The 14,817-nt window shown below is 51.4% G+C and overlaps 7 protein-coding genes across 7 annotated transcripts; 4 read left to right on the top strand and 3 right to left on the bottom strand.

Annotated features, from left to right (window-relative positions):
• The first annotated feature begins 129 nt into the window (after nucleotides 1-129).
• Nucleotides 130-1,313, top strand: LOC6551080 (U1 small nuclear ribonucleoprotein A). Its single transcript, XM_001976912.3, has 2 exons — nucleotides 130-610; nucleotides 909-1,313. Exons 1-2 carry the CDS (start codon nucleotides 258-260, stop codon nucleotides 1,204-1,206), a joined length of 651 nt encoding a protein of 216 aa, XP_001976948.1. The 5' UTR covers nucleotides 130-257; the 3' UTR covers nucleotides 1,207-1,313.
• A 65-nt stretch (nucleotides 1,314-1,378) lies between these two features.
• Nucleotides 1,379-2,651, bottom strand: LOC6551081 (thioredoxin-T). The gene is made up of 3 exons (XM_001976913.3): nucleotides 2,579-2,651; nucleotides 1,984-2,459; nucleotides 1,379-1,926 (listed from the first exon to the last, which is right to left on the bottom strand). Exon 2 carries the CDS (start codon nucleotides 2,449-2,451, stop codon nucleotides 2,002-2,004), a length of 450 nt encoding a protein of 149 aa, XP_001976949.1. The 5' UTR covers nucleotides 2,452-2,459; nucleotides 2,579-2,651; the 3' UTR covers nucleotides 1,379-1,926; nucleotides 1,984-2,001.
• Nucleotides 2,652-3,233: 582 nt separating this feature from the next.
• On the top strand, nucleotides 3,234-3,984 carry LOC6551082 (thioredoxin-1). Its single transcript, XM_001976914.3, has one exon. The coding sequence runs from the start codon at nucleotides 3,410-3,412 to the stop codon at nucleotides 3,731-3,733; it is 324 nt and encodes a 107-aa protein (XP_001976950.1). The 5' UTR covers nucleotides 3,234-3,409; the 3' UTR covers nucleotides 3,734-3,984.
• A 25-nt stretch (nucleotides 3,985-4,009) lies between these two features.
• LOC113564539 lies at nucleotides 4,010-6,428 on the top strand. The gene is made up of 2 exons (XM_026982307.1): nucleotides 4,010-5,258; nucleotides 5,369-6,428. Exons 1-2 carry the CDS (start codon nucleotides 4,480-4,482, stop codon nucleotides 6,231-6,233), a joined length of 1,644 nt encoding a protein of 547 aa, XP_026838108.1. The 5' UTR covers nucleotides 4,010-4,479; the 3' UTR covers nucleotides 6,234-6,428.
• A 114-nt stretch (nucleotides 6,429-6,542) lies between these two features.
• On the bottom strand, nucleotides 6,543-9,047 carry LOC6551084. Its single transcript, XM_026981924.1, has 7 exons — nucleotides 8,793-9,047; nucleotides 8,688-8,735; nucleotides 8,541-8,627; nucleotides 7,905-8,468; nucleotides 7,635-7,843; nucleotides 7,042-7,581; nucleotides 6,543-6,990 (listed from the first exon to the last, which is right to left on the bottom strand). Exons 1-7 carry the CDS (start codon nucleotides 8,955-8,957, stop codon nucleotides 6,558-6,560), a joined length of 2,046 nt encoding a protein of 681 aa, XP_026837725.1. The 5' UTR covers nucleotides 8,958-9,047; the 3' UTR covers nucleotides 6,543-6,557.
• Nucleotides 9,048-9,056: 9 nt separating this feature from the next.
• On the top strand, nucleotides 9,057-10,529 carry LOC6551085 (something about silencing protein 10). Its single transcript, XM_001976917.3, has one exon. The coding sequence runs from the start codon at nucleotides 9,195-9,197 to the stop codon at nucleotides 10,491-10,493; it is 1,299 nt and encodes a 432-aa protein (XP_001976953.1). The 5' UTR covers nucleotides 9,057-9,194; the 3' UTR covers nucleotides 10,494-10,529.
• Nucleotides 10,526-14,384, bottom strand: LOC6550889 (RNA-binding protein 4F). Its single transcript, XM_001976918.3, has 8 exons — nucleotides 13,996-14,384; nucleotides 13,443-13,936; nucleotides 13,195-13,370; nucleotides 12,202-13,134; nucleotides 11,593-12,138; nucleotides 11,414-11,534; nucleotides 11,246-11,348; nucleotides 10,526-11,185 (listed from the first exon to the last, which is right to left on the bottom strand). Exons 1-8 carry the CDS (start codon nucleotides 14,011-14,013, stop codon nucleotides 10,886-10,888), a joined length of 2,691 nt encoding a protein of 896 aa, XP_001976954.1. The 5' UTR covers nucleotides 14,014-14,384; the 3' UTR covers nucleotides 10,526-10,885.
• Nucleotides 14,385-14,817: the final 433 nt, after the last annotated feature.

A 14,817-nucleotide genomic window follows, 5' to 3' on the forward strand; every position in this document is an offset into this window, starting at 1 on the left:
GTGAAGTTAAATTAAATATAAAATATAAATAAATAATTTAAACAAATAATATGCAATAAGATGCAAATTAAATTAGATCCTTTTACCTACTTCTTGCCATGTGCCATTTTACCACACTGCCAAACACCGGTGCGATAACATATCGATAAGCCCCACAAACAATGCCTTCTGCTATCGATGACAGACTCGTTTTTTTACTTAAGAATATAGAGAATTGGCTTGTTTTTGTCGCTTTAATTGAATAAAAGACCAACAGCATGGACGTGCGCCCCAACCAGACGATATATATCAACAATCTGAACGAGAAGATCAAGAAGGAGGAGCTGAAGAAGTCGCTCTATGCGATCTTCTCGCAATTCGGCCAAATCCTGGACATTGTGGCACTGAAAACGCTCAAGATGCGCGGCCAGGCATTTGTGATCTTCAAGGAGATTGGTAGCGCCTCGAACGCCCTGCGCACCATGCAGGGCTTCCCCTTCTACGACAAGCCCATGCAGATCGCCTACTCCAAGTCCGATTCGGATATCGTGGCCAAGCTGAATGGTACCTTCAAGGAGCGCCCCAAGAAGATCAAGCCACCGAAACCGGCGCCAGGTGCCGAGGAGAAGAAGTGAGTATCCCCCTTGCATTCGGTTATGCTAATTTGGCCCCTTCCCATCCATCTTTTAGGATTATAGAGTTGCTTCCAAATAATCCTCCCTCCAGTTCTCAACTCCTTTACGCTCTTCATTTGCTGCGATTTATGTTCCAGTTCAAAAATTTGTTCCTTGCACGAAAAATAAGTGTAGTAGTCTTAGTTGTCTAAGCATTAGTTTTGACACATTTGCCACAGGAATGTCAAAAAGATGCCAGTCATTACACAGTTGCAACTAATACAACTCCGTTTTCTTCCATTTTCTGCCGCACAGGGACAAGAAAAAGAAGCCGAGCAGCGCTGAGAACTCGAATCCGAACACACAGACCGAACAGCCGCCCAACCAGATCCTCTTCCTCACCAATCTGCCCGAGGAGACCAACGAGATGATGCTGTCCATGCTGTTCAACCAGTTCCCTGGCTTCAAGGAGGTGCGCCTTGTGCCGAATCGCCACGACATCGCCTTCGTGGAGTTCACCACCGAGCTGCAGAGTAATGCTGCCAAGGAGGCGCTGCAGGGCTTCAAGATCACGCCGACGCACGCCATGAAGATCACGTTCGCCAAGAAGTGAGCGCAGCGCATACACGGATCCAGGTGTAGAATGTCGCCGCTCGCCGGTTGTTCCAGCAACTCCCAATTATAATTTAAAGTATAGAATAAATCAATATATACCACATACAGGGAACTGCTTTCCTTTATCCGTTTGTACTCCCCCTCAGCCATTAATGAATAGTTGTTGTGGCTAACATTTTGTTTCTTGCTTTGTATTTGTTTCGCCCTCCGATTTGTTATGTGTTAACAAAAATAACTATTAATGTGCATTTCAATTCACATTGTCGGTCGATTGTACATATTTCCATTTAATGTACTAAGAGATTAGCATGAGCATATATAGAAAAGCATATGTCCACACTTTGGTATCGGCCGTCGCAAGTCCACAATTTTTCCCAGAGTGTAAGCATCGTCAGCATATTGCTATCCACTGGTGTGTGTATGTGCTGTTTCACATAAGTCCTAGGATGCCCAGGAAGATATTAGTGTGTAGATTTGATTGGACGTCCTCCGCCGCCGCAACATCAATCAACAACCATTTGAATGCATTCGAGAGTCCAAGCATCACATTTCATGAGTGTACACAGTGTGTGTGTAGTGTGCAGTGTCTAGTGTGTGTGTTGTGTGTGTTGCATTTGTTGTTACCGTACTGCCATATTTACGAATGATGTACGCGTGTGTAGAAGTGTAGAACTGTGTAAAGTTGAACGACAGCACATATCCGCCTCACATGAAGTATCTGTAGGAGCATGGAACATGGTTATGGGCACTCTCCTACACTGGTGGATATACATACATTGGCTTGAGAGTGAATCTAGTGCTCCAGCACGGTCTGATCCTGGGCAGACACCTCACACACGACCACATCGTTGTCGCTGTCACTGGAGATGGCGATCGGATCATCCGGTTCGAGGAGCTGGTCGGATAATTGAACTGGATCGCCGCCGGCATACTTCTCCATGGATTTGGCCAGCTTCTCGACGTTGCAGCCGACGAAAACCTCGAGAACATTGCCGTCCTTGATGAACACAAATGTTGGCATGCTGGTCACATTGTATTCCTCTGTAATGTCCTCATTCTGGTCCACGTTCACCTTGAGGATGACAGCACGGTTCGAGTACTGCTGGGCCAGCTCCTCCAGCTTGGGGGCAATAATATTGCACGGTCCGCACCAGTTGGCATAGAAATCAATCACCACCAGTTTATCCTCGGCGAGGGAGAGCTGCTGGTCGAGATCGTCCTTGGTTCTCACCAGGTACACCATGATTGCAACTAAAAAAACGAGTTGAAAACAGAAAAGAAAAGAACAAAAAAAAAGAAACTATTTTAGAAAATCGTGTTTGGTTTCCGAAAATTCACTTGATTCTTTGGTTTTATTTTATTTTTTTTACTTTAGAATTTTTGGAGCCCAACGTCTGCTCTCACCGAGATATCAGCCCGAAATGAAAAAATGTTCGGCGGCAGTCGGTCTTATATACAATCCTAGCCAAATTCCTCGAAGCCTACTGGGATTGGAAAAAAGTGTTTCAAATGACAGCGGTATGGTGTGTTGGGGTGAGTAAGCTTGGTATTCAACATGGCTGTGGCAACACTGAAACAGTCGCGCTCAAAATGTTGGCGCTGTATCATTTGAGTGCCAGCAACACACAGAAGTCCACACAATCGAACGGTGTTTGAGATTCTACAAGATATGTTGGCACTGCCCAATGAATAACAGTCGCTTAGTTTGCCTATCGTTTTATACCCCAAGTTAGCTACATATATATAATAATAATAATAAAAAAGAGTCGCAGTAATAGTTACTTAGCTATATTTGCTCTGTTATATATGCCCATTATATACGTTTGCAGCAATAATTCTTAATATTGCGCATAATAGCGAACTTAAAATCGATTACGATAAGTTGTGCCGTGGTGAATAAGTGTGTAGCCTTGGTTGGCTTTTTCGAACGACTGGCAGCACCGGCACGGCGGCCATTTTGCTCTCTCTCTCGCTCTCCACCGTCCGCCATTTTGTTCTGCGCCCACGCGAGAGGCTCAAAAAATGCGAATTCAGCGAACAAATTGGCGCGAATTCCAGTCTCCGTCGCCCTTGGAGAGCCCTATAAAAGCGCCCATGGCGACGCCATTTCAATCAGTTCATCATTTCGCTCCGAAAGCGCCAACAGCCTGCACGCAATATTTGCACACGCCCAAGAACCAATTTGCTGATCCTCGCAAGAAATGGCATCCGTACGCACCATGAACGATTACCAGAAACGCATCGAGGCGGCCGACGACAAGCTGATCGTGCTGGACTTCTATGCCAAGTGGTGTGGTCCGTGCAAGGACATGGAGGGCACCGTGAAATCGCTGGCCAGAAAGTACTCCAGCAAGGCGATCGTCCTCAAGATCGATGTGGACAAGTTCGAGGAGCTGACGGAACGCTACAAGGTCCGCAGCATGCCCACCTTCGTCTTTTTGCGCAACAATCGCCGGCTGGCCGCCTTCTCCGGCGCCGACGAGCACAAGCTGACCAACATGATGGCCAAGCTGGTGAAGGCTTAAGTACGTCCAGCATCTCATCATTCGGAGGAGCTGGCTCAGCACAGGATTAGTCGATTGGTTTTCGAAGGAGCTGGCTCAGCACAGGATTTTTTCTTTGATTTTACTCATCTTTTAGCCCATGTTCGCACCAATTGTGTTCTTTATGTAACTCGTCTTAACCATTTAGTCTTAACTGTATTCAATGTATGTAAGTTCATGTGATGTTTAGCTTGTAAGCGATGTGGGAGCAGGAGATGCGCGTGTGGCCACCAGAATGACCAGTGGATGACCTTAACTCAATGCTGCTGATAACTAACGTAATGTGTACGATTTGTTGGCAATGGAGGCCTGTCTGCGACATGGCCTCCCATTTCCAAATAGCTTTAAGATCAGCCACTAAGCAATTCGATCAATAAATTGTAACCACTCTGACTAGAATCAAGCATGTAACTCCTCTGATTTGGCTGCCTGCTTTCAGCAATCAAGTAGTCCATGTAAGTCCATGTAGATGGATGCCTAGTAGGCGTTGGGCATTCATGTCAGTAGGCATTCCACATTGCAGCAGACATTTGCTAACCAAACTTGGGAACACACACACACGAAACAAACAAAAAAAAATCACTTTCGATAGCAAATATTCCGAAAAAGAACCAATTACAAAATCAAACACAAAATAAAAACATTTCGGAAAAATTTAGGAAATTTCCAAATTCTCCCAGATAATCGAAAATCAAGTGCAAAATATAGAAACCAAAACCCCACACACCATGTCGTCGTATCAAATCAAATCGACGCCCTACTTTCGGCGCATGTTCAACAAGAGCAAGAAGAATGGCCAGCTGCAGCGATTGAGGGATGAGTATGAGCGCATCCAGGAGTTCAACGATCGCACCATCGAGCTGAAGATGCGGCAGGTGCGACTGAAGCGGCTCTTTCGCGAGATCGAGGTGATCAACGTGGGCGGCGGTCCGTCGACGTCCAGTGGCGCCAGCAGCGGCACAACGCCACCAATTCACAGTACTCCTGGTACTGCTGGTGCTAATGGTACTGATGGTGGTGGCGGTGGCGGTGGCGTTCATGGTGTTGGCCAGTCAGCCAGTTTAGCCGGCGGACGCATTACCCGCCGGAGGCAACAGCATGCCAACAGGCTGGCAAACACCACGCCCCAACAGCGGATGCACGTGCAGCGCATGGAGACGCTGGCCAAAGCGCGGCTGCTGGGCCAGGAGATATCGCGTCGGAATGGCCAAATGTCCGAGGCCGGCACCGGCGGTTTCCTGCGCAGCGAGCTCCGGATGACGGCCAAAATGCAGGCGGCGACCAATGCCCGGCGTGCGGCCGTGGAGCGACGTGAGCGGGCCGCCAAGCGGATCACCTACGGCAATGATCAGTCGCGCCAGAATATGCAGCGATTGTTGCTCCTCCGCCAGCGACAGGCGACGACGGCGGCAGCGGCGGCGACGGCGGAGACGGTGGCCAGGCACTCCCTTCCGCAGGCCAATTCCCAGGTGCCCATAACGCAGCAGCTGCCCAGGCAGGACGTCAGGTGAGTATAGAATCCATGGGATTTTGGTCGGGAATTGGGTGCACACCTCCACACCACCTGGCATTTATACAACATTAAAATCCTCTACCCCCACTGCCGTTGGGCTGCAGGCCAAGTCATCTGTATCCGGAATACCGCCAACTGACGCCCAGTCAGATGCGATTGCTGGCTGTGACCAGTGGCGGAGAATCGGTGGATGGACAGCTGCGGGACCAGGGCGATAGTCTGCAAACTGAAGGCGTGCGGCGCACGTACTCCGAGCAGAGTTTCCATTCGGAGGATTGGCTAACGCCATCGATGGACGATGTGGATAGCGAGCAGGAGCGCCAAATGTGCGAGATGCGGCGCCAATTGCGAGGTCGGCGGGAGGTCGAGAATGAGGAGGAGGAACTGCAGCGCAGCCTGCGTATGCTGCACAAGGGCACGCCAGCAGTGCGGCGCTCCCACGTATCCCAAGTATCCTTCAACTCGACGGGCATGCAGACGACGAATACCACCAGGCACACCACTCGCACCACTGTCACCACTGCCAGCAATCGCACCACTGCCACGTTGGTCACGGCAGCTACATCGCCAGTGAATGTGAAGCCCCCATGCGAGGATCAGGTGGCTTCCTGCTCCTACTCCGCCACCATAGCATCGCATCAGCCCAGTGGCACAGTGCCGCCGCAGCTGGACGATGAGCTGCAGCAGGATTCGCTGTCCAACTCGAGCAGATGGCATCAGGTGTTGCCCTGGTTCAGTGCCTTTCCCAACATCCCCACCAATTATCCCGCCGCACCGCCACCCCATGTGCCCAGGAGCTGTGATTCCAGCAACGACGACGAGTTGACACCGCCGCCATCTGCTCCACAGCGTATGTACTGCGAGCCGCCGAATGATGCGGCCACGCAGGCGGAGGAGGAGCCATTCCCGTCCACCAACTACCAACTCCTGCTGTCCGCCATCAAGTTCACTGAAACAGGCCCGCGTTAGATGCACTGCAGCACGATTGCCCTGCCCAGGTAACGATTGTTGCATTCCAAATGCCAAATTTGATGGCAGCATCTGTGCCGGCTGCAAAATCACTTATTTCCAGCTAGCAGCCGAAGGTATCGAGGCAACATCCAAATTTACACAACCTTTTCGTTTCTTTATTTGGTAATAAAATTTAAGGTATGAGCAAAAAAAAAAAACAGCCAAAAAAAAAAAAAACGCAAACAAAAAAAAACAACGAAAAGAAAGGCAAAAGCTTTTTGTCAAGTTTTCTGTAAAATTATGCAGTTGATCCCTTGGATCCATGCGCTCCTTGGAGGTTGTCTACATAAGGATTTGTGTGTCAGTGTCTTTTTCGCTTTGGTTTCCAGATTCTAGCTCCTCCTTTTCCTGCTCCTGTGGCGCTGCAGCTTCTAGCTTCACTTCTGGTTGGTTACTCGCGTCCTGGTTCCCAGCTCCTTGCTGCAGTTGCCCACCCGGATCGGCGTGCACCTCCTCTTGCGACTCACCGAGCGCCTCTTTGGCCCGCCGACGAGCCTCCAACACTTTCTGGTCCGCCTGCTTGTAAATGCGACGCCAGTGCTCCTGCTCGTGGCGATAGCCGGGCATCCAGGCGGTCAGCGCTTTGAGGATGGGATTCTTCAGCTTCGGCAGCTGAAAGTCGTTGTGGAACGAGGGGTTATAGATGATGCTATCAAAATAGTTCTCGAACTCTTCGTCATTCAGTGGTATCGTTCGCGACTCGAGCATCTCAAAGCTATAAAACAAAATAAAATCAATCGCAGTTCAATCACAATATGAATCCCACCTGGGCAGTCGCTCGCGTAGGTAGCGTAGCCTCCTGCCGCAGTTGAATTTGATGACCGCCTCACTGTAGTTCTCGCTAATCGTAGCCAGTCCGCCCTCGACCAACAGTTTGTTGATCGAGGGCGCAAACTTCTCGGTCTGCGACAGTCGCATGAAGAGTATGCCCTCGGCCGCGTCCAGTTGGATGACATGGGCGTGCAGCTTTGTGTGGTAAACCAAACTCTTGAAGTAACTTGTGCTATCCGGTGGCCAGTGGATGCCCAATGGCTGTATGTGGGATAGGGTGCCGCGAGCAGCCTGTATCGGCATATCCGCAAAGCGTTCCGGCAGAAATCTCAATTTACTCGGCGACAATTCGGCCGAAGTCGCATAGTCCACGTGGTATATGTGCAGCCAGGCGGCTTCTTTGGGCGCGGTGTACAGCACTCGGGCACGTCGCCAGCCAGTGCCATGTTCGGCGGCGCATATGTAATCGGCTTTGTGAAAGTAGCTGGGCAACTGTGTCCTGTACGCCGGATTCACCGCATGATTGTAAAAAGTGCTGTGGATTTGTATATAATCAGTCGTTGTCAATCAACCGGGTAGCAGGCTCACTTCATTTCGTTGCTCAGCTCGGCCAGCGGATCGTCGCCATCAACCGGTGGCACAAAGTGAAACCAGAACTGAAAAGGACTGTACACTTTGCACACGGAGATCCCGATGAAGTCACCCTCCTCGCAGCAATCCTGCACATTCAGTGGCGGCAGCGCCTGGCCCAGGCGAACAGCATCCTTGGGTCTGTCCGCCGTTAATATGGCATCCGTCTGCATGGTGTACAAAGAGTTGGACTGTAATCATTAAACCATTTCACGCACACAAACTGACCACACAGCTGTCCGGAAACGCCGAGCACAACTCTGCGCTGCCAACAAGGGGCTTTCCAACCTGCTCCGCTAATTCAGCATCCGACATGTAGGTCAGCAGATCTGACAAGTCTGCCTCGACGGCATCGTCGCTGTCGCTAGCTGAACATGCCGATGGCGTTGCTTGCAGTGCCTTCGCTGCCGCAGCTTCCTGGCGAACAGTGTGGTCCAGGAATGGCGCTGTCTTCTCTAGCCACTCCTGCACGTAGTCGCCTTCGAATTCGGGTATTAGCTGGACTGTGCTGGCGTTCAACGCGCACTCCTTGCTGCCCAACCGAAGTTCCTGCTTCGGTTGAAACATCACTGGGCGGCGATATTTCACATAGCTGGCGCGCCGGCGCTGTGGCCAAGGACCAGCAATGGGTTTTGCGACATTCTGGAGCGGAATTTCTTTGTTATGGTTGCGCCCGTGGACACCACTCGCCTGGCCGATGGCAGCCCGCTGCTCGATCGCCGCTATGGAGTCCAGAACCTTACGTTTGCCGGTGCACATGGAGAAGGCTTCGTCCCTGGGCGGCGGGCACGGCTGAAAAGGGTGTGTATACGATGGTACATAGTGGGACATATACGCTGGCTACTGTAAGGTCAGATTACCAACCTTCTTGGGCAAATCTCTGGCACAGATGTGCATCTGTTTGCCGCGGCTGCTCTTGCTCCTGCGCTGCGGATTTTCGAGTATTTCTCCCTGCGAACGAAGATGGGTGATCTCGTGGTTCTGCAGTGCCACATACGTGTGTTTGCCTACCTGGTCAGCCGGCTTAGCGGGATCGTTATTATTGGGCTGGGGAGCGACCTTAAGTGCAAAATGATTAGTATTTCTAGCATAAAACATACAGATTCAAACACGCACATTTTCATAGTCGCTTTGACCGTCATTCTTGTCGGCGTCCATTTGCAAAAGCAGCATTTTGGCACGCGAGCAGCGCAAATCGGCGGCCAATTCATTTTTAGCCGCATTGTTTTCCAAAATATTTTTAAGATTCGCTTTCGAGTGATTTTGATTTTTGCCCTCCATTTTCTTGTGCCTTCTTTTTATAACTGTAAGTTCAATTGTGACACTTTGTCGGTGTGGCAACGCCGCAGTAAGCTGCAACCTAGAGAGGGCAAACAGGCCAATGTGGCCAATCCACCACACCTGGTACATGAGCCTATCGAACTTGTTATCGAGCCGTTTGTTTACGCACGTGTTGTGTTTCATTTTGTTGTACATAGTTTTAAATTGTATTTAAACGGACTGAGTGCGGTCAGAGAAATGGACAGCGAGGGCGACGACTACGACCTCACCGGCTCCGAGCAGGAGTACGATGACGAGGAGCGCGAGATACTCGAGGATCTGCGCAAGCAGCGCAAAAAGCCGCACGATCCCGTCCAGGAAGTGCTTGGTTTCAGTGAAGATGATGACGACGACGACGAGGATGCCGAGCAGGACGATGTGGCTGAACTGATGCGCGACAGCGACATCGAGGGGGCCGAGGACGATGATCGCGATCTGCCCAACACAATGGACTGGGGCAGCAAACGGAGCACATACTACAACACGGACTTTGTGGACCAGGACTACAGCAGCTACAATGCCCAGGAGGAGGAGCAGGCCCGCGCCGAGGAGGAGGAGGCCAAAAAGATCCAGTTGCGCCTGGCCAAGCGGCTGAGCGAGGCCGATTTCCAGCTGGACGATGTCCAAGCTGCGTCGGCAGCCAGCAGTGATGACGAGCAGGTGGCGGGCGAGATAACCAAAGTGACCACCGACCTGACCGGCCTGACGGCACGCGAGCGACGTCAACTGCTGCACAAGGACTCGCCGGAGTTCATGGGCCTCACCCAGGACTTTCAGCAGCATTTGGACGAGGTCAAGGACCTAATTACACCGGTGCTCAATTACGTTAGGAATCACGATGTGCCCATGGTGCCGGCCCTGCAGTACGCCAGACTCTTCCACACCGTGCTCACCACCTACTGCTCGAATGTGGCATTCTATCTGCTGCTAAAGGCGCGTCGCAGCAGCGTCAAGTTCCATCCGGTTGTCAAGCGGCTGGTGCAGCTCAAGCAACTGATCGAGCAGCTCAAGCCGCGCTACGAAGAGTATATAAGGCCGCAGCTGGAGGCGCTGCTGGAGAGGATACAGGATGGCGATGCATTCACTGTGCTCGATGTGGCACAGCGCAAGGCCAAGCTGCAGATCCTGAACAAGTACAACGGTGGACAGCAGGCGGAAGTCAGCTCCGATGATGAGGATGACGCTGATGGCAAGGAGGCGAATGGTCAGGAGAAGGATCTGGCTGAGGAGCTGAACGAAGAGGATGGGGAGGAGGAGGAGGATGAAGAGGATGCCCGACGCGGCATCACCTACCAGATGGCCAAGAACAAGGGCCTAACGCCGCACCGCAAGAAGGAGCTGCGCAATCCGCGGGTCAAGCACCGCGGCAAATACCGAAAGGCGCTCATCCGGCGCAAGGGAGCCGTGCGCACGGTTCGCAAGGAGCTGCAGCGCTACGGCGGCGAGATGTCCGGCATCAAGGCCACCGTCACCAAGAGCGTCAAGTTCCGCACCTAGTAGTTATTCAATAAATTCGAAAGATCATCAACTCGATTTTTGTACATTTTATTTCGACATTTTATTTCGTAGACAACAAATGGCGTTTTCTGGCCAAGATTACTCAACTCGATCAGTTGACACATGCACAACTTGCATAACTTCGAACAAGCTCGACAAATGCGAGATTCACTCGTATGATCGTCATTTGTTTACATGGCTCGCACTTAAAAACCAATTATGTGTCGGAAAAAAAATCATTGTCTTAGGTCTGCTTCACTTTGTACACAACTCCAGCCCATCGGTTCAGTTAAGGTTGTCTTAAAACTAACAATGTAAGCTCCGAATCTTCGTCCGCGACTGCAAACTACCAATCGCTGCTGGCACCAGGCTCAGCCGCCGGCATTTGTGGCCTAATCCTTAAGGAACAGCTTGCGAAAATCATCGTTTGACTTGGGCGCAGCAGTTGGCTCTTCCGCCTTTTGCTCCACGTTGGCCACCGATGCGCCATTAGCCTCGGGCTCGGTGGCCTCGCCAGCCGTTGATGTGCCTGGCTCGACCAGCAGCAAGCGTCGCTTCTTGGCGGCCACCTCCTGGCGCACCAGACTCGTTGGTATAAGCGAGGTGGGCACACGTCTCTTGGGCGCCACACTGGGCTTGGCAACATCGGCGGCTGAGCCCCTCGGCGGCGGGTTGGAAATGGCCACGGAAATCTGTATGAGTTGTTAATGCATTAGTTGAGGTAAAAGAAACATGTTGGTATAATCGCTCACATTCATGCCCTTCAGCAGGTGACCGTCGCGTCCAGCCACCGCTCTCTGAGCCTCTCCCGGCTTCTCGAACTCCACGTATGCAATGCCCTTGAACTGCTTGTTTCTGTGGAGGAGGATACAATCACTTGTTAGCTGATTAGAGAATCCCACTTGTGGTCCACCACTTACAGCTTGTGCACGAGGCGCACATCCTTGATGCTGCCAAAGGGCGAGAACAGCTCGTGCAACTCCTCCTTGCTGCAGGCGGGATGCAGGTTCCTCACAAAGATCTTGTTGATCTCCATGTTGGCTAAAGAAAACAAACTCAATTACGTGCATGAAACTTGTGCTAAACGCCTGCGACTCACGCGAGTACTTAAAGTTCGACTCCCTGGCCTCTGCATCTGGTTGCGCATTGGCTGGCTCCCTGGCCTTCGATGCTGGTTGCGAGGCTCCGCCGGATGTCTCTGCTTTGGCCGCCTGTGTGGACAGTGGCCTCTTCTTGCCCTGCTTCAGTTGCTGTTGCTGTTCGTGCGCCTGGCGACGTCGCTGCTCGCGATTCAGTGGCTCGCGATTCGATTGTGATTGCTGGCGAGGCTGCTGCTGCTGCTGGTGATGCTGCTGCTGCTTCTGTGGGCGAGAATTGGCCAACTGAGTATGGGGCTTGATGCGGGAACGCGGCTTCATATATTCAGCGGGCAGATCGAGGGCCTGGCAGGCGGCAATGGACTCGTAGGTGCCATAACATCGTTCATAGCGGCGGTAAAGCTCCTGCACCATGATGCCATCCTCCAGGACGGGCTGGGAGAGCGCCTCGCGGAGAACGTCGCGTGTGCCCTGGCCAGCATTGTATTCGCTTTCCATTTGGGCGAAGCCCAGCCAAAGCAGGCCGCGATGCGAGCTGCCCGGATAACCTGAAGTGCACGAGATTTATATAGGTTGTGTGCGTTGATTCATGTGTGACAGCAATCGCTTACCCATTATCTGGCGCCAAATGTGCCAGCCATTGGCCGGACTGGCCAGGTGCGTGTACTCCACTTGGGCCCACAGTTGCAGCACCTCGTACCTGGTGTCCGCCTCGTCGCCGTAGAGCGCGGATAGCTCTTCCCACACGCGATTGAAGGCGGCACGCAGACTGGCGGCCTGCTCCTCGTCGCCGGCATTGGTGTTGCGCACACAGTAGGCCAGATAGTCCAGGTGCAGCTCCACGGTCATGTCCATGTCGGGCACAATGCGCTGCAATATGGCGCGTATCTGTTGATCAACTTCCGGCTGCTCAAAATCGGCACGCTCCATCAGGTCGAGGTATCGGTGATTCAGTCGCACACTGGGGCGACTGCGCACACCACGCATGGCCAAATCCAGGGCCGTGTTGCGCAGGAAACCTTTGCTCAACCGGCTGGTCCGTTTGGCTGCCAATTCGGCGGTTTCCTCATCCTCCGCCACACTGCCGCCATCGCCCTGGATGAATTCGATGTAGGATAGCCACAGCACATCGACAATGGGAAACTTGGCCACCGAGCGCTCAAATATGAAACGGATAACAGCGTTCTTAAGGTCATCATCGAGGGATAACGCCTCCACATCGACGACATGGCGCTTGTAGGTCTCCGACCAGTCCCAACCACGTCCAATCTCGTCCAGATGTCGCTTAAACTCGTCCACGACGGGCTTGATAATCTGTCGCTGCTCCTGGCTGCACTTCCAGCTGACGCAGTGCTTCTGTAGCAGTTCCTCGAAGGCGGCGGCCTCCTTTTCGTCCCTAATTGTGGTGAGCAGCGTGCGCAGCTTGTCGCCAAAGTCTGGACGCTCAACGTCGTAGTCCGCCAGCAGTTTGGCCCACAGCACATGGTTCTCCACGTTGCCCTGATCCACCAGGTAATTCACAATGTATTCGGAGAGCGGTATGTCTGGATAAGTAACACATTAATAGGATTTTCTATGCACTAAAGGTGGATTCTTTCACATACTGTAGTAGTAGCCCAAGGCTTTGGCGCACTTCTCCTCGAATGCCTTGCGCTCGTCCTCCGTCTGGGTGACAACTAGGCGGGCCTTGAGATACTTCAGCCACACGTGAGCCGGCACAGTGGCCACTTTTTGCAGGGCCAGCACCGACGACTCGATCTTCTCCAGGTCATTCAGTTTGCTGCGAAACAAGTATGAACATTAAATAATTAAATATGCCACTTGAAAATGCAAAGACGGCGATTAAACTCACAATGCGATACCGATGAGGGTGACCATCTGGGCGAACTGTTTGTTGGGCAGAGCATTCAGCTCCTCGTACGAACGCTCCAACTGATTTCCGCCGTTTACGCTATCGCTGTCACTGGACATCTCACTGTCCGAATCCTCGATCACGCCCACATCATCGCTACTGCTGGTGGAACCATTACCCGCGCCGCCAGCGCCATCGCTACCATCTCCCACAGCCTCCTCCACCGACGGCTCGTCGTCCGATGAGATGAGCTCAATGGTGGTCATATCGCCGCCAGCGGACGACGGTGGCCAAGTGGGGCGCATGCGTTGGCCCAGCTCCTCCAGTTTTGGCGCGACCGTGTTGGCTTCATGCTGCGCTGCATCGATGTGCGCCCGCTTTGGCGATGTCTTGCTCTGGTCGGGTATCACAATCAGATCGTACTCATCGTAGGTATCGTCGTCCAAATCCTGCACCGGCATCTCGTCCAGCTCCTTCTCCAGCTGCCTTTCCAGCTGCAATATTTGGCATTGCCATGAGTGTGGCACCTTTTGGGGCATTCGCTGGCACTCACCTGCTTGTCGCTGTCCATGATTTTAGCTTGTTTTCGCGGAAAACTCTTCGCTTTCCACTTAAATGTAATTTTCCCCCCCAAAAAAATAACCAGGTAAATAGAAAAACAACAAAAAGCCAAACGCAGGGTTGGCCAATCAAATATCGCGTTAATGCGATGCCCTATGGTTTTGGGGCATAGTCCATTGGTCACTTTATTTGGGAAAGCTGGCTATTTGTTGAGTTTCCGAGCGCTGGAAACTGGTCGTTTTTGTCATGAAAAACCGGAAAAATACAAAAAATAAAGTGAATTATTTTCGTAATTGCAGTGTGCCTAGGGCCAGACATCGATAACTGCTCGTACTCGATAGTTACGCCAGCCCTGGCGATAGCGGTGGACCCAGCACTACAGTGAAGACTTGTGATGTAAAATGTGTGAAGTAATACTGAATTTAGCTCTTTTTCAGCTGGATTCTTTGGGAGGGCACATATATATCATATACCTCTTGTTAAATAAGAATGAGCAACTGGAAGCTCCCAAAAATAGGTAATATGTATGTATTAGACAGCCCAGCAGCACAGTGAAGATTCTCGATGAGCAATTTAATGAGTAATACTGAACTTATTCCTGCTTAAATAGTAATACTGCCCATACCCATTTTATATAGCCAAAGGATCTAGATTATTTGAGCAGGCAGAAATGCATAGCATTTAACTGTCATAAAATCCGATTGAGAATACACAATATGTATGTAATAATTCGTTTTTAGCGCCACATCATGAATGGATTAGGTATTTACTATTCTGTTCTTAAGCAATTAATATATATATATTATTATTATTG

The sequence above is a fragment of the Drosophila erecta genome, unplaced genomic scaffold (assembly GCF_003286155.1).
Source record: "Drosophila erecta strain 14021-0224.00,06,07 unplaced genomic scaffold, DereRS2 tig00000126-arrow-pilon, whole genome shotgun sequence".
In the NCBI taxonomy this organism is placed as follows: Eukaryota; Metazoa; Arthropoda; class Insecta; order Diptera; family Drosophilidae; genus Drosophila; species Drosophila erecta.

Coding starts and splice junctions, on each gene's coding strand:
- LOC6551081 (XM_001976913.3), bottom strand. CDS start 2,451: ATGGTGTACCTGGTGAGAACCAAGGACGATCTCGACCAGCAGCTCTCC.
- LOC6551085 (XM_001976917.3), top strand. CDS start 9,195: ATGGACAGCGAGGGCGACGACTACGACCTCACCGGCTCCGAGCAGGAG.
- LOC6551080 (XM_001976912.3), top strand. CDS start 258: ATGGACGTGCGCCCCAACCAGACGATATATATCAACAATCTGAACGAG. Junction 611..908: donor CCAGGTGCCGAGGAGAAGAA/GTGAGTATCCCC, acceptor TCTGCCGCACAG/GGACAAGAAAAAGAAGCCGA.
- LOC113564539 (XM_026982307.1), top strand. CDS start 4,480: ATGTCGTCGTATCAAATCAAATCGACGCCCTACTTTCGGCGCATGTTC. Junction 5,259..5,368: donor CTGCCCAGGCAGGACGTCAG/GTGAGTATAGAA, acceptor GTTGGGCTGCAG/GCCAAGTCATCTGTATCCGG.
- LOC6550889 (XM_001976918.3), bottom strand. Junction 13,135..13,194: donor AGCCTTGGGCTACTACTACA/GTATGTGAAAGA, acceptor TTACTTATCCAG/ACATACCGCTCTCCGAATAC. Junction 11,535..11,592: donor GTCGAACTTTAAGTACTCGC/GTGAGTCGCAGG, acceptor TGTTTTCTTTAG/CCAACATGGAGATCAACAAG.
- LOC6551084 (XM_026981924.1), bottom strand. CDS start 8,957: ATGGAGGGCAAAAATCAAAATCACTCGAAAGCGAATCTTAAAAATATT. Junction 8,736..8,792: donor GTCAAAGCGACTATGAAAAT/GTGCGTGTTTGA, acceptor TTTGCACTTAAG/GTCGCTCCCCAGCCCAATAA. Junction 8,469..8,540: donor CCAGAGATTTGCCCAAGAAG/GTTGGTAATCTG, acceptor CACCCTTTTCAG/CCGTGCCCGCCGCCCAGGGA.
- LOC6551082 (XM_001976914.3), top strand. CDS start 3,410: ATGGCATCCGTACGCACCATGAACGATTACCAGAAACGCATCGAGGCG.